The sequence below is a fragment of the Felis catus genome, chromosome B2, assembly GCF_018350175.1.
Source record: "Felis catus isolate Fca126 chromosome B2, F.catus_Fca126_mat1.0, whole genome shotgun sequence".
Taxonomy (NCBI): Eukaryota; Metazoa; Chordata; class Mammalia; order Carnivora; family Felidae; genus Felis; species Felis catus.
The window spans coordinates 31,492,207-31,513,300 of NC_058372.1; the positions used below are offsets into that span (position 1 = coordinate 31,492,207).

A 21,094-nucleotide genomic window follows, 5' to 3' on the forward strand; every position below is an offset into this window, starting at 1 on the left:
ATTGTCACTATTTTCTTAGCTGGTTAAATAGGTGCAGTGATTCCTTACTGTGCTCTGAATTTGCATTTCCCTAAAATTTGTGATGCTGAACATTTTTTCACCTCTTTTCCTTGCCATCCAATATCCTCTACAAGAAGATTCTGTCCCTTGGACCATATATCCATCTCTCTACCAATACCACAAAGGTTTACTTGGTTACTATAGCTATAGAATAACACTTCTATAATCTATGACTGACAAAAATGTGGGAAAATATCCCTTTGTAAACAAACATTTATCTTTTTCTCCCTACCTGATTCCTCTATAGTTTAGAAACTTTCAGTGAGTATTCTTAATTTCATGGCAATGATAGTTATTTGCAGAATCTCAGTAAGAATCTATTTCCCTTGTAACAGGAAACATTGATCATACCACCAAGTCTTTGGAATGTCATATATGGGGAAGACATGTACAAACTCAGATAGACCAGACACCTTTGAGTTACTAAGGTTGAATTTTTGGAAACAGTGAAACCCCTTGGAAAATTACCCAGGTATCTTGTTTATAGGGTTCCCAGGAACACGAACAAGTAAGGCTATTACATAGATGCTCAGGAACCCGGGATATTTGGGGGAACCTTGAGAAGAGAGGAATTCTCCCAAATCTAGAGGGATTGCAAGAGAATTTCATGCTAAGTATTTATTTTGACTCTTATCCTCAAAAGCCTACTATAAGCTCAATCTGAAATTCCTTAGGAAAAGTTTTTTAGCAAAGCAGATTAAAAAAATTTATATGGGGGTGCCTGGGTGGCTCAGTTGGTTAAGTGTCCATTTGGCTCAGGTCACAATCTCACAGTTAGTGGGTTTGAGTCCTGCATTGGGCTCTGTCCTGATGGCTCAGAGACTGGAGACCGCTTTGGATTCTGTGTCTACCTGTCTCTCTGCCCATCCCCTATTCAGGCTCTGTCTGTCTGTCTCTCTTTCTCAAAAACATATAAACATTTAAAAAATCAGGAAAAAAAACTTACATGGCCAGTCAGTATTCTTGATATACTCAAGTAAGTAATTAGGTCAAGTTTATTATAAGAGGACTTATTTTACATAAAAAATTTAGTCTTAATTTGGCTATCTTTGATGGAAATGAGGGTGATTTTTAGAGAGAAAAAAATATGTTTGTGTTTCAGAAACATAAACACCCATGTAAGTTAGATTCTAGTTCAGATTCATTGTCTGTGCGTATTTGTTTTTTATGCAACTGGACTTGGATCCTAAATTCTTCTGGTCTCCTGAATATCTGGCTAGCTTTTTAGCTGTCTGCATGCATAGCATAGGCCTAACTTGGAGAGCCCATCTGCAGGACCACCTCCTGAAATGAAACAACTGTTTAAATGAACTGATCCAATTTACCTCGTTATGAATCATAGAGTAAGATGCTAACACTGTACATGGAATTTCCAAAATAATGGCACTATGCAGGATGCGGGCTGAGCCTGGTGCTAGGGAATATTTGCAATTGGGAGCAAGGCAGTTTCATTCCAGAAATCCTGATCCATGCCCTTTGTTAACAGGCAGTAGCTAGAGTGTTCATTGCTCCTACCCCGCAGGAATGAGGAATGGTGAAAACAGTGGGGATTTGAAGTCAGAATCCATCTTGTCAGTTCAAATGGAAGAATGAGCACTAGAGGTCACATCCCCCCAGGCACAGCTGGACTGGCCAAGGAACACGTACACCTAGGCTCAAAGCAAAGGAATGTTTGCTTATCATTCACAGGAACCTATAAGACAAATAGCCAGCATATGCTAAAGATGTAATCCCTAGGTGCAACCCTACTAGCTTAACAAAAAGAATGTATTAAAGACTTTCTCGCCCGATAGTTCCCTCAAAGGTTGGTCTCCACAACTAAGAGAGGTGTTTGGATTCCTTCAGGCCACACTAACAGCAGGAAAACCAGCAGCATGTGAACATCTAACAAATAACACCCTCAGAGCTGGGGCACTGTGGGTGTGGGGACTGTCAGGAGGCTTGAGGCCTATTCAATGGAAGGAGGAACTCATTTTGCATTTGCCACACACCTCCCACATGCAAAGACTTTAGTGCATGGGTAATTGGTTCCAAATCCCTCCCCCCTTCCCTCACCCTTGGTGGCTTGGTGTCCTAACCCACTGGGCCAAGGGTTCACATCCAGTGCTGCCTTTGACCCCTTGTTCTATATTGGTCAAGACCAAAACAGGGACACAACTAACTGCTTCTGAATAGCTGATACTTGGTACTACAGTGGAATTATTTCTATGAGTGGCACCCAAAACACCCAAGTATAATATAGACACACCCTCTGACAATATTAGGACAAAATATCTGGAAGGATATGTAAGCCAGGGCATTGGCATTGGCTCCTGGGGACCAAACAGCTACTGTGTTGTTGCTAAATGAAGACTTGATCTATGAATTGCCTTTAAACATTTGTCTTGTCTCCCCTGATCTCACACTGCTGATGTCCCTCCCTGTTCCCTGTCAAAGGCCACCAGTGATGTTGAAATTCACAATTGCTCCCACTGCCAGGTCTATGGAATGCTGAGCATGTTGTCCCATATGCAGAAGATTATCAATCATGTAGAGAAGATCTCTTTTGCTGAAGCCTTCTTTCTCTAGATGGTTCACCTCTTCACTGACTTGCTGGGGAACTATAGTCTTAAGTATTTTCTTTTGTCTTCAGTATATCAACTTCACGTTGCCATGTATGTACGTCACTTCCTAATATCTGGCTCTAGGGTAATCATGGAAGAATGGCACATAAAATACTGTACAGGCTATAAAGTTGCTTGGGGTGGAGAGTAGGAGTGCTGAGAATACTCCTTCTTCGGCCTGCCATCTTGCCCATGTCCCCCATTGATTTCTCTCAGGGCTAAATGTCCCAGGCCACTTGGACATTAATGTATATGCCTTAGAATGGCAGACCGTGACCAGAACGCAGAGAGGTTTGATCTGGTCTTATATATCTCTGTTTAGATAACTATTAGCAGTAACACAGTTTCTCCCCTTGTCATGAGCATGCTATGAAGGCGCACACTCCCGTTGTGTCTTTCCACAATGTCAGCTTTACTCAGTCATGAAATAAAGTGAATCATATTTATAGCAGGTTCAGAATTCCAAACTCAATGACATTTCACCATGGGATTAAACCTGGCTTCTGACAGGGCACCCAGCAGAAATGAGACAAATCACACAACACACAAGATAACAGAAGGGTATAGGAAGTTAACAAACCACACGTGAAGTGCGTCTGTGGGGACGCCTTTGAGAGACCGTGGTCAGGTCCTGGTCAGCTCTCGGCACTTACTGCTTATTCTGTTCAAGCAGTGAAGGATTTCCCTTCTGCCTGGAGATCAATCGGGCAGAGTCTTCGACAGAAGTTGCCTTTTTAAAGTGGCAAGACACAGAGGGGTCATGTCCGAAGAGTCTGAGAGTTGGCTGCAAAAATCCTCCACTTTTTATAGGGATTTAATTAGACTTGGGCTCTGGCAGACCCCTCTGCTTCTGCTTGTTATCAGTTCTGGGATGTCAGCTGATGCTGGTCCCAGTGATATCGCCCAGTGCAGTACCTTAACTGCTTGTGTCATTGCTTTGACCCAGGCTCCTGCTTGACCTGAGAGTCTTGATTTTTCTGTCTCCCTCCTGTTGTACACATGGTGTCACAAGGTCTATTAAATGTTATCAATTAACTTTGTCAAACCCTTTGATCTCACTACAATGCCCTCCGCATGTCCCGTCACTCTGTAAAATCTGTAAGACTAAGGTCCAGACTTCAGAAAGAGTAGCTGCACAGCTGTCTGGATCACCATCTATAAGTTGGCGCTCCTCCCTGTAAGTTATCCTGAATAAGTCTGTGTAAACTGGATGGAGTTGCCTACTTCATTTTTCAATCAAAGAAACTTCACGGTCTGCAGGAGCCTTCACAGTCCCTCCACTCACCAACAATCCTGAAATTGGGATACGTGTTTTGTCTCCTTCATTGTAAGTCTTCCTAAAAGTTTCTTAATTACATCTTTTTTTTTTTTTTTTTTAACGAACAAGCTCTATGTGTCATGGAGTTTTTCTATTGTCTTCTTCTCCCAATTTTGTTTCTTTCTGTTCTTACAGGTACTACTTGTTTTCTTCAGTTTCCTTTAGGCTATTTTGCTGCTACTTTTTCTACGTTATTGAGGTGGGAACATAGATTATTGATACGTGATTTTTTTCTCTTTTTTAACACAATTTCAAGTTAATTAATATAGAGTTTAGTATTGGTTTCAGAGGTAGAATTCAGTGATTCATCACTTGCATATACATCCAGTGTTCATCCCAACAAGTGCCCTCCTTAATGCTCATCACCCATGTAGCCCATCCCTCCAAACACCTTCCTCCATCAACCCTCAGTTGGTTCTCTATATTTAAGTCTTTCATGGTTCGCATCACTCTCTGTTTTATCTTTTAAATTTTCCTTCCTTTCCCCTATGTTCATCTGTTTGTTTGTTAAATTTCACATGAGTAAAAGCATGTGATATTTGTCTTTCTCTGACTGACTTATTTCCCTTAGCGTGATACATTCTAGGTTTATCCACGTTATTGCAAATGGCACGATTTCTTTCATTTTTATTTCTGAGTAATATTTCATTATATATATGCATATATACCACTTTTTCTTTATCTATTCATCAGTTGATGGACATTTAGCTCTTTCTACAATTTGTTTACTGTTGATAGTGATGAGGGAAGCAAAGGCCAGAGAAATTTTGCTTAAATGAAATCTCCTTACAGTTTGCTGCCCACCGATAGACATCTGAAACATGCAAAGTGTGACCTTGCTCCAGGAACTCAGGGCTGCCTTACTTGCTTGATGTTTTTTGTTTACCTAAAAGTAAACTTATCTCCACAGCAGCTAGGCCCTCAAGGTCCTGAAAGCCTTGCTTCCAAATTCGTTAGAGACTTACACTGTCCCTGGCCCCCACTAACTTAAAAACATATAATCAGTCACTCCTCACAACCTCAGTGCAGCTCTTTTTGTCCACAAGTCCTGTCCCTGTGCTTTAATAAAATCACACTTTTGCACCCAAGATGTCTCAAGAATTCCCTCTTGCCATTTGCTCAAGAACCCCATCATATTGGCGCTCTTATGTGAGGCTTTCTGAGTCTTTTCATCTGTACTCCGAGCCTTGGTTCAAACTTGGTGAGAACTTTCTCTTTTCTTCCTTTACTCTCATTTCAGGGGCTTTTCAAGGACTGGGCTCTTATTGGAACACTTTCATGTCGATTTCTCAGTCTATAATCCTCTAGTCCATGTCTACTCTCCAGAGAGGAGAAAGCCTGCCTTTCAGCTGGAAGTTAGTACCCTAGCCAGAATGGTATTAAGACCCAGAAACTTGATGCCCTCTCTTTATTCCTGTCTTCATACAACGTTGTCTTTCTTGGGCATGGGACAGCCACCTAAGAAACTAGCACAGCTCCCAATCTTATGACTCCTGTGTGAGGGTTCCTCCTTATTGGTCTAATGTGATCCCCTCCATATCCCTGGTCTAACCACTTCTGGCCATGAGACCTCCACTAGAAGCCTGCCAAAACCAGTACCCGATTGAAGTAAAACCCAACCAGGGACCGTTTCCTACGAAAGTTGGATGTAAAGACAATATGTGTCAGAATGTCGCTTAGATCATGATGGATTTCTATGTTTACTCTTTTCTGTCAATGTCCTTTAGTAACTACTCTAATTACAGAATTGGGTAATTCGCCCTTATAAAACATTTCTAGTGTTTTCCATGGGTTAAAAACGGCACAGCCTTCAAAGAAACTAAGGCATGACCTTCATGGCATGCTCCTCAAAACAAAGTAAACGAAGACACGGCCTTCTACAGCCTGGCCTTTTATGGTACAGCTTTCCAGGCACAGCACAGCACAGTATTTCTGTTCATATCACAGGCACACATTTGTAGCCTAGGATGCAATGGAGAAGCGAAGGGACACTAGCATCCCTTCTCCATTATCTTTGAAAATTTTCTGGAAAATATACTTTTCCTTACAAAATTAAGTCTCGGCATGTTAATTTCTAAGAGCAAACAAATAATCCTCTTCCTTAGTTTCTGTTTTTAATTGTAATTGGGTTTATAGCTGCCATTTAATACTCTGTTAAAAAAAAAATCACAAACTGATGCTTCCCCTCAACAATGTATCATCCTTTATGAGGAGATACTTTAAAATACTAACACTCTAGGGGTGCCTGGGAGGCTCAGTTGGTTAAGCATCTGACTTCAGCTCAGGTCATGATCTCACCACTCCTGAGATTGAGCCCCTCTTCGGGGGCTCTGTTGTGACAGTTCAGAGCCTGGAACCTGCTTCCAATTCTGTGTCTCCCTCTCTCTCTGACCATCTCCTGCTTATGCTCTCTTTCTCTCAGAAATAAATAAACGTTAAAAAATATTTTTTAAAAAAAATTGTAACATTCTGATAGTACCAGATACTATAGTTTCCCTGCCTGAAATTGTTCTCATCTATCCCATCTAATATTTCTTTCTTTCCAAAGAAAATTATTTGCTCCCATCTTTCCAACACATCAGGTGAGGCAAGCCCATCCCCAAAAAGGATGAAGCATGATTTGTCTGAGTGTATCGCCGTAATCCTGTGGTCCTCTCAACATGTGGAAAGTAGGTCTACTGGGGACACCTGAAAAAGGTATAGATCACCCTTATAAAAGCATACAAGAGCAGTTCCCTTTTCCTGCCTTTGGAAATTATGAGATACAATGAAGCATAAAGCGGCTGCAGGCATCCTACTACCATTTTAGGAACACTGACAAGTGGTGTGCGATAAGGAGATGAGGCAAAAAGTCCCAGCATCACTGGTGACACCACTGGCCTGATGAATTGACCAGTCTGGAGATGAAGTACCTTGGGTCTATCTGCTCTGTGAGACAAGTAGTTAAAGAAAAATAAAGTCAATTAGGTTGGGTTTTTCCATTAGCAACACAAAGCATCTCCACTGAAATACTCCTGCCATACATTTTAATTCTATATTATAATGTCACACCATAGGTCCCAGATAAAATGAGACAATTCACTTCTTCATCTTAGGGAACAAAACGAAAGGAAAGTTGCAACCCTGGGATCAGCAGAACTTATCCCAACCATATAAACATTGCATACGTTACTGTTAGTTATTAACTTCCCAGGCGATGGTAACCTGTTTCACACAAATAGTGCACAATATATGACTGAAATATACATAAACTTTGAGTTGGCTTGAAATTTATAGCTGTCTCTGATCGTGGAGTAATTGTCTGAGTGTCTATTACCTTGAAATAAACTTCTGAATCTGTTGTCTGCTTTTTAGGTTGAATTTACATTTGACACTGACTCTTCAGACAGAATATGATAACAGAACCCATCATCTACTTAAACAATTTTGTATCATTTCTCTGAAACCTTTCTAACTCTTTTATATTACTGAAGTCTATGAAATTTAACTATATATTGATTTATAATTATGATTCTACATTGTTTTATGCAAGAGACACAAATATTTGGTTTCGTTGTCTAGTTTGTTCCCATCATATACTCTCTGTCACATTTCTTTCATTAAATTGGGTTCATTTGTATATATTGTGTAAAGTTTTATTACATAAAATATTGCCAATTCCTCACTATTAAATGAGAGGGGTGCCTGGGTGGCTCAGTCAGTTAAGCCTCCGTCTCTCGATTTCCACCCGGGTCATGTACTCATGGTTCATGAGTTTGAACCCTGCATCAGGCTTCACGTGAGCCTGCTTAAGATTTTCTCTCTCTCTCTCTCTCTCTCTCTCTCTGATCCCCTGGTCCTCACTAAAGGCTCGCTCTCTCTAAAAGAAATTTTTGAAATTAAAAAACTATCAAATAAGACACTTTCAGAAAAGTTCAGCTTTCATTCCTATTCCCTTCAATCTATTCCTTCATTGTGCCCAAGAGGCAACCATTTTTTAAAAGTCCTTTCGTTGTCATATATAAAAAAGTAAATAGATTTAATACATGATGGAGAAAGAGATAATGATAGATGGATGCAGATAAATTGAATTGATATAGCTATGTATTCCTATTCTCTTCCTGATCCTATTAAACAAAATGTTGTGTGTTGTACAAAATCTCCTTACCTGTACAGAAGTGGAGATTATTGTAAGCAAGGGTTATTTTTTTCTTCTAGCTACATAGTATTTCACTGTTCTTATGCACATCAGAGTATTCATAATTTCCTTCTTTGTTTCCCAGCATTGCCTTGGATTTCTAAGATGAGATCCATACAGGATGTTCCCATACAAACAATACATTTGCTTACAATCTGGATGGCCTCAGACATACTTCTTTTCCACTAGAGGTGTGGCTTTGTCCTGATGGTCTAAGGGGAAGGATGGGGAAGGATGTGTCTTAAGCCAAAGTGTCAGCATACCACTGATGTTTATCTGAGACACAGAAAGTGATGGAAGTGTAGATACAGCCCACCATCAGGCTAATGAAAGGGGTTTCCACAGGTTTAGAGACTTTAATATGAAAAATCAAGCAAAGGGGCACCTGGCTGTCTCAGTCAGTGGAGCATTCGACTCCTGATCTCAGGGTCATGAGTTTGAGCTCCACATTGGCTGTGGAGCCTACTTAAAAATAAAATGAAATAAAAATATGAAAAGTAAAATAAAAAATCTGGCTAAGGAAACAAAGTGAGTACAAAAATTTTGTGGGTGTCCTATCATTATAAGTTAGTGGATTTCTGATATTTTCTGTCCCCTCTCTTGTGCAAAGGGACTTCTGTGTTTGTCTTTGAGAACACACAGGTGTAGGACACCAGCATCATATGGGCCACGAAGCTCCATTTCCTAGCTCCTGAAAACACACCTAATTACAGAATGGAAAAAGACCAAGTATAAAAGGACATGATACAAAGATACCTTCCAGATCCACATCTGACCCAAATTCTGGAATATAAATAAAAACCAATATTGTAATTTGTTGCAATCCTCCCTTTCTCCCTTTTTTTTGCTACTTCTTTTCCTTGAAACTATATGCAACGGATGATTGTCACTCCATGTTTATTTGAGAAAAGCTGATAAAGACACGTGAACAGAGGTGAGTTCCAATGTAAAGGAGGCATTAAGGGGCTGAATACACACGGAGCTGGGAGAGAATGAAGATAAGGAACTGCAGTCAGTACTGGGGCTTCCAGGTCAAGGACGGGGTGGAGGGAGCCATCAGGGAGGACAGGTTCTGCACGGTCACTGAACCCAGGGCAAACCAAATCCTGAGAAAGCACTGTGTTTGTGGAAGAATACGAGCCAAACAGGAAACATTTTCACTGTGTGAGGAAGCCTGAAAAGAAGGTTCTTCCTGGAGTGTCAGCATCTCCACTTCAGCTCAGGAGTCCTGCAGAAGACAGAGCAAAGTGTTGTTCCCAGACCCACCTCCACAAGCAGCTTCCTCGCCCCTCTCTCAGGGCCTCGTGTTAAAGCACTACAGTAAGAAGAAGAACATATTCTTTCTTATGTATCCTTGATCTAAAGCTATTTGCAGTGCAGGCCTTTTAGTAAGTGGAGAGAAGAAGCTTCAGTTAACTGCCTGAGCAGAAGTCAGATCCAAAGTCTTTGACATTGTTTCTGTCTTTTCATCTCCACCATCTGTTCCAGGATAATCAACTCTATCTCTAAAGAGGGTCAAAGAGCATTACCTGTTGGCTGAAGTCCAGAGTGTCCTGGGAAAGAAAAGGGACAACATATAGTTAACAGAGACACAGGTAAATCTGTCCCCACATACAAGGTCCCAACTCCAGACCCACCTACCACCACAACCCACATCGCATGATGCCAGTGGGATCAGAAAGGGAGAGATGTGACCCGGGAAGTTCCTGTCACACCAATCTACTGTGGCTTCGTTAGCTTTCATAGCTCTTCCTGATTTGGCCCAGGACCCCAAGCCAAGATATCTGTCTTGTTAACCTCTTTCTTGTCTCTACAACCCATAATCTCTTATGCTGAAACACAGTAACCATGGACCCTTGCTGTCTGGATTTCTAGGAAATCTGAGGTCACATGGGGAAGGAAAGGCATCCTACAAGGCCACTGGTCCACAGGGAGTTTATGCGATCAAAGCTGTATTTCTCTCCCACAAGCTCTATAGGGAGGCCCAGCTACCAACAGGTGCCTTACCTTTCTGATTCCGGAAGTAGATGAACAGCCCCACCACCAGGAAGAGCAGACCCAGAACAAAGCCCCCGATTCCACTCAGCATCTTGCTCTGTGCAGATTCAGACTGAGCCCCTGAGAGAAGAAGCAGCTTTAGTGATTTTTACCCCAAATCCAACTCCCCTGCTGGAGACTCTGGATTGAGAAATTGAGAATGAGGAATGAAGCCTGCCTTGGAAGAAATAGAGTAAGTGGCAATTTCTGGGGGGAAAAATTTAAATCCCATTCCATCGATACAAGGTTTAGGTATTGAACTTTTTAAATACCACAGCTTTGACAAATCCACTACTTCAATATCAATGGATGAGGAGCTCCCTGAAGTTCAAGTAACTTGTGCAGGGTGACAGAGCTAATAAAAGGCAGAGCCAAGATTGTATTCCCCTCCTGCCCGGAAGGTCCCTATAAATAGAGGATGTGTCAGAAGCACAAAAGGCAAAGCAAAGTCCCCTCCCTGCTGGGCGAGGAACTTATGGGATCAGAAAGCTTCTCACTCCACTCCACGGTGATAGGGCTCGTGCGACTTGGATGCTCCACGTGGCAGGTGTAGACCTCTCCACTCTGAGGAACTGTTTCCAGCATCACCAGGGTCTGGAAGGTCCAGTCTCCATTACGGATCAGGCCTGTGGACACGACCCCAGTCTCCTCCTCCTGGCCGTTCCGGAACCACTTGACCTCAATGTGGCCTGGATAGAAACCATTCACGGAGCAGACCAGGAGGTTGTGGTGCTGCAGGGGCTGCGTCTTCGAGGGGAACACGGTCACTGTCGGCTCAACTAGAAGACAAGTGGTAGCGGGACTAAGTGAGGAAGACAGTCTCCCTGGTTGGCTGCCCTCCTGCCTCCGGTCTCTGGTCCCAGGCTGCATCTCGTGCAGGCCTCCCTCAAAGCTGGCCACGTGGCCCAGTACCAGCCAGTCTCATGAGTCTTGAATTCAATCCTGACAGTACGGGTCCATTAAATTTGAGACATGTTGTGGGAATTTGTGGGGTTTACTTTTCATAGTGTGAAGCAGTTACTACTTTTTGAATTGAAGTGTTTACACATTTTGCAAGGCATACAGTGTATCAGTTAAAAGCATGATTTCTGGAACAGGCTGCCTGGGTTCAAATACAGACTCTGTTACCTAGTGATTGATCCTGGGAGAATATGACATTCCTCTGCACTCAGCTTTCTCCTCTATCAAGGGGATAGTAACACTTATCTCGTAAGGTTCTGTGAGGATTAATGCACCTAAAGTATGTAAAGTGATAATTGGATTTTAGCCTTCAGTATGTTTTAACTACTTATTATCCTTGTTTAATTAGAGAGAGAATATGATTTAAAGCAGTCTGGGTAAATTGGAGAACAGCTTGAGGTTGATGGGGAAATAGACTATAAATCCTGAGAATGTTACAATTACACCTGAGAACACCCCAGAAATTGTTCTCCCCTGGGAAGCAGGAAAGACAGAGGTGATACTCTAGCCTATTTGTTTAATTGCAAGAACAGTGTGAGTCCTGAAAGATCAGGAAAGGAATGAGGAAACTCATTGATTTTAAAAAGTTCTCATAATTGCACTCAGATGATCCATCCTTCTTCTGTGCAGTATAAAAAAATTACTGTTATTGGAATTGTTATACCTTTATAATTGTCTCCCTTTGAAAGCTGACATTTGAGTTCAGGGTAGAGACAGACTATTTAACAGGTATCCTTAGTGCAAAGACAATCCCTTACACTACCAGCCTCAATAAATACTGCTTTTAAAAAGGAAAAATATGGGGGAAACATTTTTACAATACCATAAAATGGTAGATTTAGGTAGATGACAAACTTTTGCTAACAATTTTGTAGCATATTCATAAAATTTAAATGTTTGCATTCCTAGCATGAAAAGTAATAAACAGTGTCAAAATGTAAGCCACAGACTAGAGAAAATGCTGAATTGACTATCAGCAAAGCATTAATAATCTTATGCATAGAAAACACCTAAAATCACTGAGAAATATACCAGAATCCCCGAGATAATAGTAGATAATTTTTACATCAGTAACAACAATTAGCCAATAGATATGTAAAAAAAATCCAAGGACCTTAAAATCAAAGAAATATACATTAAAAATAAAAAAGATATAAAATTTCAACCGAGTATTTGCAATATTGGGAAAAAAAGATCTAACAAAGGGGAACATGAGATGAATTGTTACAACTATATAAAGAAATAATATGCAACTCCTTAAATACTTTCATCATTATAAAAACAGTAACATCAATACATTTAGTAACAAAATTATAATTAAGATACCTGGTTTCACAATCATTTCAAGAATGTAAGAATACATACTCTAAGAGAACAAAGGGCGGGAACTTGAGACCTAAAAGAAGCCCCAGAAATATCAGGAGGGTTTGGGGAGCCTGGGTGGCTCAGTCAGCTAAGGGTCCCACTCGGCTCAGGTCATGAACTGGCAGTTTCTGGGTTCGAGTCCCAGGGCAGGCTCTGGGTGACAGCTCAGAACCTGGAGCCTCCTTGGGATTCTGTATCTCCCTCTCTGTCTCTGCCCCTCCCCTGCTTGCACTTTTTCTATCTCACCCTCTCTTGTCCCCCATTCCCACTCTGTCTTACTGGATCTGTCCCTCAAAAATTAACATTAAAAAAAATAGAAATGTCAGAGGGACCTCAGAAATCCCCCCAAATCTTCAACGGTTAGTCTGGCCATTTTTCTCACTGCAATGGTAGCACATACAGACACAGGCACAGGTATCTCAGGGGCTTCAGAAAAAGAAGGGGGAGTGTCAGGGACAGAAGGTGACCGGCCTCCTCACATCTCCCCAATCTCTTAACCCTCCCCTCCCCTCCCCTCCCCTACACTTTCACCCCAACCAGGACACCCTCCACTTCCCTCCCCAGGTCTCCAACCACCTGCCCAGGGTGCCCTCCAGCTGGAGCTCCCAAGCCCCCCTCACCTCTGCCTCAGGGGCCACCAAGGATGCCCGATATCCCCTCCTGTTGCCTCCCCCACACCCACTCTCTCCACACGCACCGCCCCCCTTTCCCACACACTCATTTTCTGTCCCCCTCACTTCACAGGGCACCCCTCCCACACTGTCCCCACAGCCACACAAGGACACACGACACTGTCCCCACAGTCACTCATGGACACAACCACGCCTTCCCCACAGTCACACACGGACTCACCACACTGTCCCCATAGTCACACATGGACGCAATCACACTGTCCCCACGGTCACAACCATATGGTCCTCAAATCACACAGAGAATCAGCCACACTGTCCCCAGTCACGCATGGACACAACCACGCCTTCCCCACAGTCACAAAACATGGTCCCCACAGCCACACAAGGACACACCACACTGTCCCCACCCCACAGACACAGCACACCCTCCCCGACGTCGCACTCTCGCAGGGATCCCCGTAACGTGCTCTTGCTCAACACCCTGTAGGCTCACTGGGACCCAGTCTCTGTCTCACAGTCGCACCCGCGCAGCCCCGGCCGCCCCAGCCCCCCTGCCCCGCTCACCTCGCCGCTGCACCGTGAAGCTCTCATCAACACCGTAGTTGTGTCTGCAGACCGTGTCCACCTCGGCGCGTTTCTGATCCATGAAGTCCTTCTGCCCGTTCCAGTACTTGGCAGTGGGCCGCCCCAGCTCAGTCACCGCCCGGAACTCCCCCACTTCGCTGTCGAAGCGCACATACTCCTCCCCGTTATAGAAGTACCTGTCCAGAAGCCGAACCCGCTCCGTCCCGTTGGGATAATGACACTCGGCCTTCCCCAGGAACAAGAAATGTGCTGTGGGGACAGGGGGACCCGGTCACTCGCGGGCTCCTGGAGGACACTGACGCAGCCCCCCCTCGGGGCTCCACCCGCACCCCCAAACCACCAGCACCCACGGCTCTTCTCTCCTCTGCCCGCGGGACGGAAGGAGGCCGGGAGGTGACCCCTCTCCAGGGAGCTTCTCCGGGTCACTGGCTTCCGGTTCAGAGGCGGACCTCCCAGCCTGAGGATTTGCCCCTCACCGCCTCCTCCTGGACGCCTCCTCCCGGTGGACACCCACCTCTCTCCTAGCCTCCCACAGCCCTTTCCTGGCCTCACACACGTCCCACCTGCGTCCCCCTCCCCCACCCCCACCGAACACTTGGTCTGGGCTGAGTGGCTCAGGCCCCTGCGAACCCAGAGAAGGGAAACACCCCCACATCCCCTCCACTCTCGGGTGCAAATTTATGGAAAGTAATGGACAAAACCCAGCGGGCAGGACTTTATTTACCTGGGGGGAGAAATGTCACAAGACAAGCCTGCAGTTCTAGAGCAGGGGATAACTGGGTGGTCTGACTTTCCTTAGGGAGCCAGACAGGTGGTCTCAAGGGGGATGTTTAGGATGTGACAGGAAAGAGTAACTAGATGTGAACTAGTGGGCGTGCGTGTGTTTGATAATTCAGGGAAAGGTAATACAATGTGCAAAATCTTGAAAGAATTGATGAACTCCCTCAACAAAATGGAAAAAGGGAGCTCACTGAAGCGCAATGGGACAAAGGAAGGAAAAGGTTAGACTGGAGAAATCACCGGGAGCTGGCAGTAAAAGCCTTACGTTTGGATTTGGTGATGTTGGGATTTGGACTTCATACTTCACGTAATGGGAAACTACTGAAGAGTTTTAAGGACATTAAAACCATGACTGCACTACGGTTCCTCAAGTCCTTACCTGGAATTTCCAAACTCCAGAAACCTAGGAAACCAGATCTTTTTACAAGTTTTGATGCCAACTCTTTTTTTTTTAATTTTTTTCAACGTTTTTATTTATTTTTGGGACAGAGAGAGACAGAGCATGAACGGGCGAGGGGCAGAGAGAGAGGGAGACACAGAATCGGAAACAGGCTCCAGGCTCTGAGCCATCAGCCCAGAGCCTGACGCGGGGCTCGAACTCACGGACCGCGAGATCGTGACCTGGCTGAAGTCGGACGCTTAACCGACTGCGCCACCCAGGCGCCCCTTGATGCCAAACTCTTTTGCCAAATCTAACCTGATGAGGTAAAGGGTCAAACATGTCAGACCTCTTATTGGTCAGTCAGTCACATGGGCTTCTGGAGTTTCAATATATAAACACACACATCATAATATATGTACATATATGCATATACATACATAAATATACACACATATACATACATGACACTATACATACATATATGTATATATTTTGATGTTTTATTTTCTGTTTAATTGAACTAAGAAAAATTTTTTATTCAAGTGGAATTGACATGAACATTTTAAAAATAGTTTAAAAATACCTGTGCTTTTAAAAATACCTGAGACAAATAAAAGGAGTTTTCGACATTATCAACCGAACAGAATGTAGCATTACTGCACAAGTTTGATACATTTTACAGAAAAATACTTGTGACGGTCACAGTTGATGACTCATAAGGCAAGCTGTCGAAAGTTAACAGAGATGCTGATGATCAAGAAATCATGAAATCTTATAAAACACTGCATAAGACAAAGAATAAAAGATGAAGATCTCAAGGTTGCATTGACTGAGTGGACTCAGCGAGAAAGTGTTCTATCTATGAACTGTTGATCTTATTATTTTTTGTAATAAAATATGCTAAACTACACCACAAAGACCTGAATTGGAAGGTGAGTGTGTGTATAAAGGGTAAGTCTAGAGGTTTTAGAAGCAGCACAGTATAAACCAGTGTTTCCAACATCAGTACTCTTGAGATTTTGGAAGAGATATTTTTTGTAGGAAGTCTGTTCTGTATGTTGTAGATTGTCTACTAGCATCATTAGCCTCTACCTAGCAGATGTCAGAAAAAAGCCCCAAGTGACTACCAAAAATGGCTCCAGACATTGCCAAATGTTCCCTGAAGTCCCCATATGAGAACCACTGTTACACCACTTGAAAATCTGTGGTAAAAAAGCCAATGTTAATTCTATGTCAGCTGAGACTTAACATTGAAAAATTTGCCAATGTTATATCTGATAAAAAACCTTGATACTGAACAAATTTATTTTGTTGGAAAAATGGCTCTTCACTGAGACAAGATTCTGAAAAAAAGAATTCATACTGCCTAACAAGAGAGTATCAAAAGTTATTATGAATTCCAACCAAACGATGATTGCTCTTGGGTGTGCTAATGCTTCAGGCTTACCCAAATGAAAGTGGGCAGATACTGGAAAAAGCCAAATCCAGGATGCCTGAAAGGGACAAATATTTTACTTGTGCATTAGTTTTCAAAAAAGATAATATGGATAACCAGATACATATTTTATTTGGTTCAAAACCACTTTGTATCAATGGGCTTTGTTCATGAGAGGCAAGCTGGACTGGGAGAAATCTGGAAGTTAATTGTCCCTGTACTCTTAACATACTGTTATGTTAAGTTAACTCTTAACATATGTTAAGTAACTCTTAACATACAGTTCGACATACTGTACTCCTCAAATTCTTGTAAAAATTAAAGCCTTGGCTTCTAATTCTCCCCCTGCCCCACCACCAAGTATGACATCAGTGTTGAAATCTTTCAACAAGGAATTTTCTTATCCCATGAAGATCAAGTATAAAAAACTTTTAAACTCTGTTCTTGATGCAATTTACAGAGGCCTATGAATCCACATCTTCTGAAATAAGTTAATGGCTGGTGTTATGGCAAAGCTAATGTTAAATAAACCAACCTGAAAAACTGCCTAGCAAGACTTTGGGCTACATCCGAGTTTGCAAATGAACTGCCAATTGAAGACATTGAAAACTGTCATGTGATGAATGAGAAAATATTATATGACACTTCAATGTATGTAAAAGTTTATCTAAATAAGTCCAAGGAATAAGATGTACACTTGAGATGCGCACCAGGTAGCGTGTAGAAGTGTGGAATCACTACACTGTACATCTGAAACTAACATTACTCTGTATGCTAACCAAATGGAACTTAAATAAACTTAAAAAAATATTCTCTGCCTAAATGTATACCTATAATCTTAAACAATCAAACAAACAAATAAGTCAAAGGTGCTGATCCAAAAATACTGAGCACTGATGATAGGGTCCTGGGGCATTCCCTGAGTGATGGAAACATGGTAGTGGTGACTGAGAGCACTCCCCAACTTGCTCCCTACACTCCAGCTTCTCCAGCCTTCCTTCTGTCCCTTACACTCAGCAAACATCTTCCCGCACTTGACCTTATCCTATTTTCTCTCCCTACAACACTTGTCCTGTACATCTTTCACTTGCCTGGCTTCTGTCACCAGTCATATCTCAACTCAATGTCACTTCCTCAGGGAGAACTCCCTACACACTTGAACTGAAGTCAGGTGCATCCAATTCTCTCTGTTTCACAACTAGGAGTATTTTTTTTTCAGCATACTTATTGTTGTCAGAATTTTTGTTGTTATTGTTAAATGTTTATCGGGCTTTCTCCTCTGTCATTACATAAAATCCATGATGCTAATGATCTTTAGCCTATTCAAATAGAATTCACTGAGCCCAGAACAGAGCCTAGTACATCATAGCTGCTCAGAGATATGTCTGTGATACAATGGATAAACACAGGGCTCCGAGAATCAGTCATTGTGAGGATCCTGGAAAGCAAGAAGGGGCTCAGGTCCAACATTCTTTTACTCTGATGATACATTATATCCCCTCCACTTCCTGTGAGAAATTCACACAGACTACCTCCTTCTCCTTCTACTGTTGGAAAAAATATCACAGGTAAGGAAAGGGTGATTTTAAGAGAAAAGAAAAATCTCATTAAGTTTCAGCTCATCCTGTAGATCTGTGATAGTGCTGAGGTCTCTGCATACACAGGGGATTCACAGTAATGGTGACAGCATGGCTCGGGAACGAATAGGAACTGGAAGTGGAGGCAACCCAACATGGCTATTAAGGAAAAACAGAAAACATGAGGAATAAACCTATGCCATCTGGGGACATCACTTCAGTGAGCCAATAAATTCCCTTGACTTGCATTTTGGCTTTCAGTCCTATGAAATGTAAACACCTTCACGCTCTCTGTACTCTGCTCGGGGTAGATAGTTGGAACCATATGAAATTCCTGATGTTGACTATTTTTGACTTACAAAGCCATAATTGCATATAATTTATCCTATACTAGTTGAATCCCTTTCTGTGGGCTCAGGCCACAGAACAGAAAGATGCAGGAGAAACGGACACCATAGAAAGGTTCAACATAGATTCATAATGAAAAATTAACTTGTGCCAGGTTCTCAGAAGATATCTTAAGTTCTTTAAGACTCCAAAGAACTTCCCATATGTGCTTCTCATCTAAAATGTCATTTCAAGTACTAAGGATCTCTGCTGTACCTCCAGGGTGAGAAAAAGAGGTAAAACTAGCCCCAACTTTGGTCAGAGAACTTTCAGTCCAGGGATAAAGGCCTTGTAAACTTTGAGGTGCGGAGAAAGTAAAGGAGATAATGGGAGAGAACCCTTGATACAGCCTCGCATATTACAGAGAGGTACCAACATAACTAATCCTGTGAAGACATAACACAGGGTCTTCTAGGAGACACCATTCTAATTCCTTTTGACTCTCTGTCCAATTTTCTAAGAAACTTTCTTATTTTCTAGCATAACTCAACATTATAAAGGGAACCACTTATGGGAATGAATTTGAAATCATTATTTCTGAGTCTTCTCAAGACCCTGAGGGAATAAAACTCAAATCTGGAGAGTTTGACTGGGGAAGAGTTGAGAAGAAATGGCCTCTATATGTGGAGGCCCCTTACACAGCTCTTATAGAGAGGGCAAGCATTCGGCCTCCTCTTGTTTTGAATAGAATTGGGGATCTATATGATAAAGGTGGGCAATCATTAAAGAAAATGTCACAATTTTCTAAGGCACATGGCGTGGACACAGTGGCAAAACTAATTTCTTTCTTTCCCCCTACTCCATAATAGCTCACCACCCAGGAGTGCACTTACGTGAGGTGTCCCTGGCCCAAGCCAGGGGAGGGCTCAGCACCATCAATATCAACATCAGAGCTGTCATCCAGGAGCCTCCCAGGAAACACAAGCACACCATGCTGGAGAACAGAGAGGACAGGGGGCAGGGGAACAGGCAAGTCTCAGTCAGTGAGAACTAAGACCCTCCTTTAGCCCCCTCCTAAATAATACCAACCAAGGAATTTGTTTCTCTGCTCCTGGATTGGGTAATCTAGGTTTGACAACCAATCCGCATCACAGATGTACTGCATCATCAGTTGCTGGTCAGAGATTCAGTATCAAGAGCCTCTTCTGAAACTCTGATTTCCTTCATTGGAAGGATTATTTTAATTTAGTACTTAAAAGGTTTGATCCAATATATGTGAAACATTTGACTGGGCCCCTATTGTAAGCCAGCTCTATGCTGAGCAGTGATGTGCACAAAAGTTTGAGTCTTTAGGAGTATTCATGCCTCTCCCGTGAAGACAGAATAGTTTTGACGATAGTTTGTGTGAGTGTTTTAGGAGCTGAGTGAGTGGAGGGAAGACGATTGTTAATCAAAACATCTGGACCTTTGTGCACCATCACATAGTGTAGATTTGGGGAAATTAACCTTGAAATGAAGGCTTTCTGGTACTGCAGACTTTCTGGTACTTGAATACTGGAAAGTGGTATGATTCTTTGGACTGCTCAAGCAAGGAGCAGCATCCCCTGGTAACTGATGATATGACAGAATTCTAGCTGTTAATTGGAGAGTATTGTCTGTATCTCTTTATAGGTAGGGAGATCTCTGATAAACTAAGAGTCATTGGAATTTAGTCATTAACTTACCCAGAGTAAAAGGGTTTTTCAAGTTTGTCTGCGGATGCAGTCATTGAGTTTGAGGCACCTCCAAAATATGCAGAGAAAGGGGCTTAGAGAACATGATCTATGTGGAATGGAGGGTCTTGGAAAATCCTTTGTATAGCACTTAAGCTAAAAAAGTGATAACACCAACTGTCCAAATCAAAGTATGCAGGGGGCTGAGACAATGATAAAGGACTCAAAGTCAGCCTTTAGCATAAAAGCTCTGCCTTAGAATAATTAATATTTTATGTGAAAATGTGTTCAGTCCATAGCTTTGGATCCCACTCTGATCTCCTCATTTTATTGGGGTTATGTCCCTTTATTATGTACCTTCTCTTGCTTTATGCTAAGGAGACATATAAGAAGCTGGTGCTCATGAATACATTACAGAGCATCCAGGAAAGAAAACACAATGGAAATACTATGAATAACATCCTTTGACGTAACCATATAGTTTTAAGAATATGTTTCCACTTTTATATAATTATTATGCATTGTATTAACAGAATTGTAATATCTCAGATTCAATAGGATTTTAAAGGACAACTATCTATCTAAAGTTCTGCAATAATTCACAATCTTACACAGTCTGATAAGCAGCCCATGTTTATGGACTAGTGCCAGAGAACTCACCATGTTGCAATAAATGTGACTAATGTTTACTGAGCAAATTTTGAACATTTTATTTTGTACCCAGAATTGTACAAGGGCTTTTTATACACCATATTTATATTTAACTCTCACATCATCCCAGTGATTTCAGTACCCTTTGTATCCCTTCAGATGCAGAGAATAAAATGATGGGTGTATGTTAAACAACTTTGGCAAGGACACACGGCCAGTAAATGGTGTACTCCATATGGAGTCAAGTTATATGTGAGTCCAGTCTCCAGAAGCCTAGCCATTACATCACACACCACCTCACCTTCACTTTCTGAATAGAATACTGTCCATTGTGTTGAAACTATTCTTATCATGGTTGTGTATAACAATGCAACTACTCTTGTCAAAGAGTGACAGCATTTTATATAAACTGATTAGTTACTGTGTAGTAATAACTCTAGTTCCTCCAAAAGTAGATGTTCTTTGATCTCCAAGTATTCATGGTCTTTCCAGT

General features: G+C 42.2%; 1 protein-coding gene across 1 annotated transcript; it reads right to left on the bottom strand.

Annotated features, from left to right (window-relative positions):
• Positions 1-9,038: 9,038 nt before the first annotated feature.
• On the bottom strand, positions 9,039-19,317 carry LOC111558969 (DLA class II histocompatibility antigen, DR-1 beta chain). Its single transcript, XM_023249583.2, has 6 exons — positions 19,132-19,317; positions 13,717-13,986; positions 10,693-10,974; positions 10,166-10,276; positions 9,688-9,711; positions 9,039-9,386 (listed from the first exon to the last, which is right to left on the bottom strand). Exons 1-6 carry the CDS (start codon positions 19,229-19,231, stop codon positions 9,373-9,375), a joined length of 801 nt encoding a protein of 266 aa, XP_023105351.1. The 5' UTR covers positions 19,232-19,317; the 3' UTR covers positions 9,039-9,372.
• Positions 19,318-21,094: the final 1,777 nt, after the last annotated feature.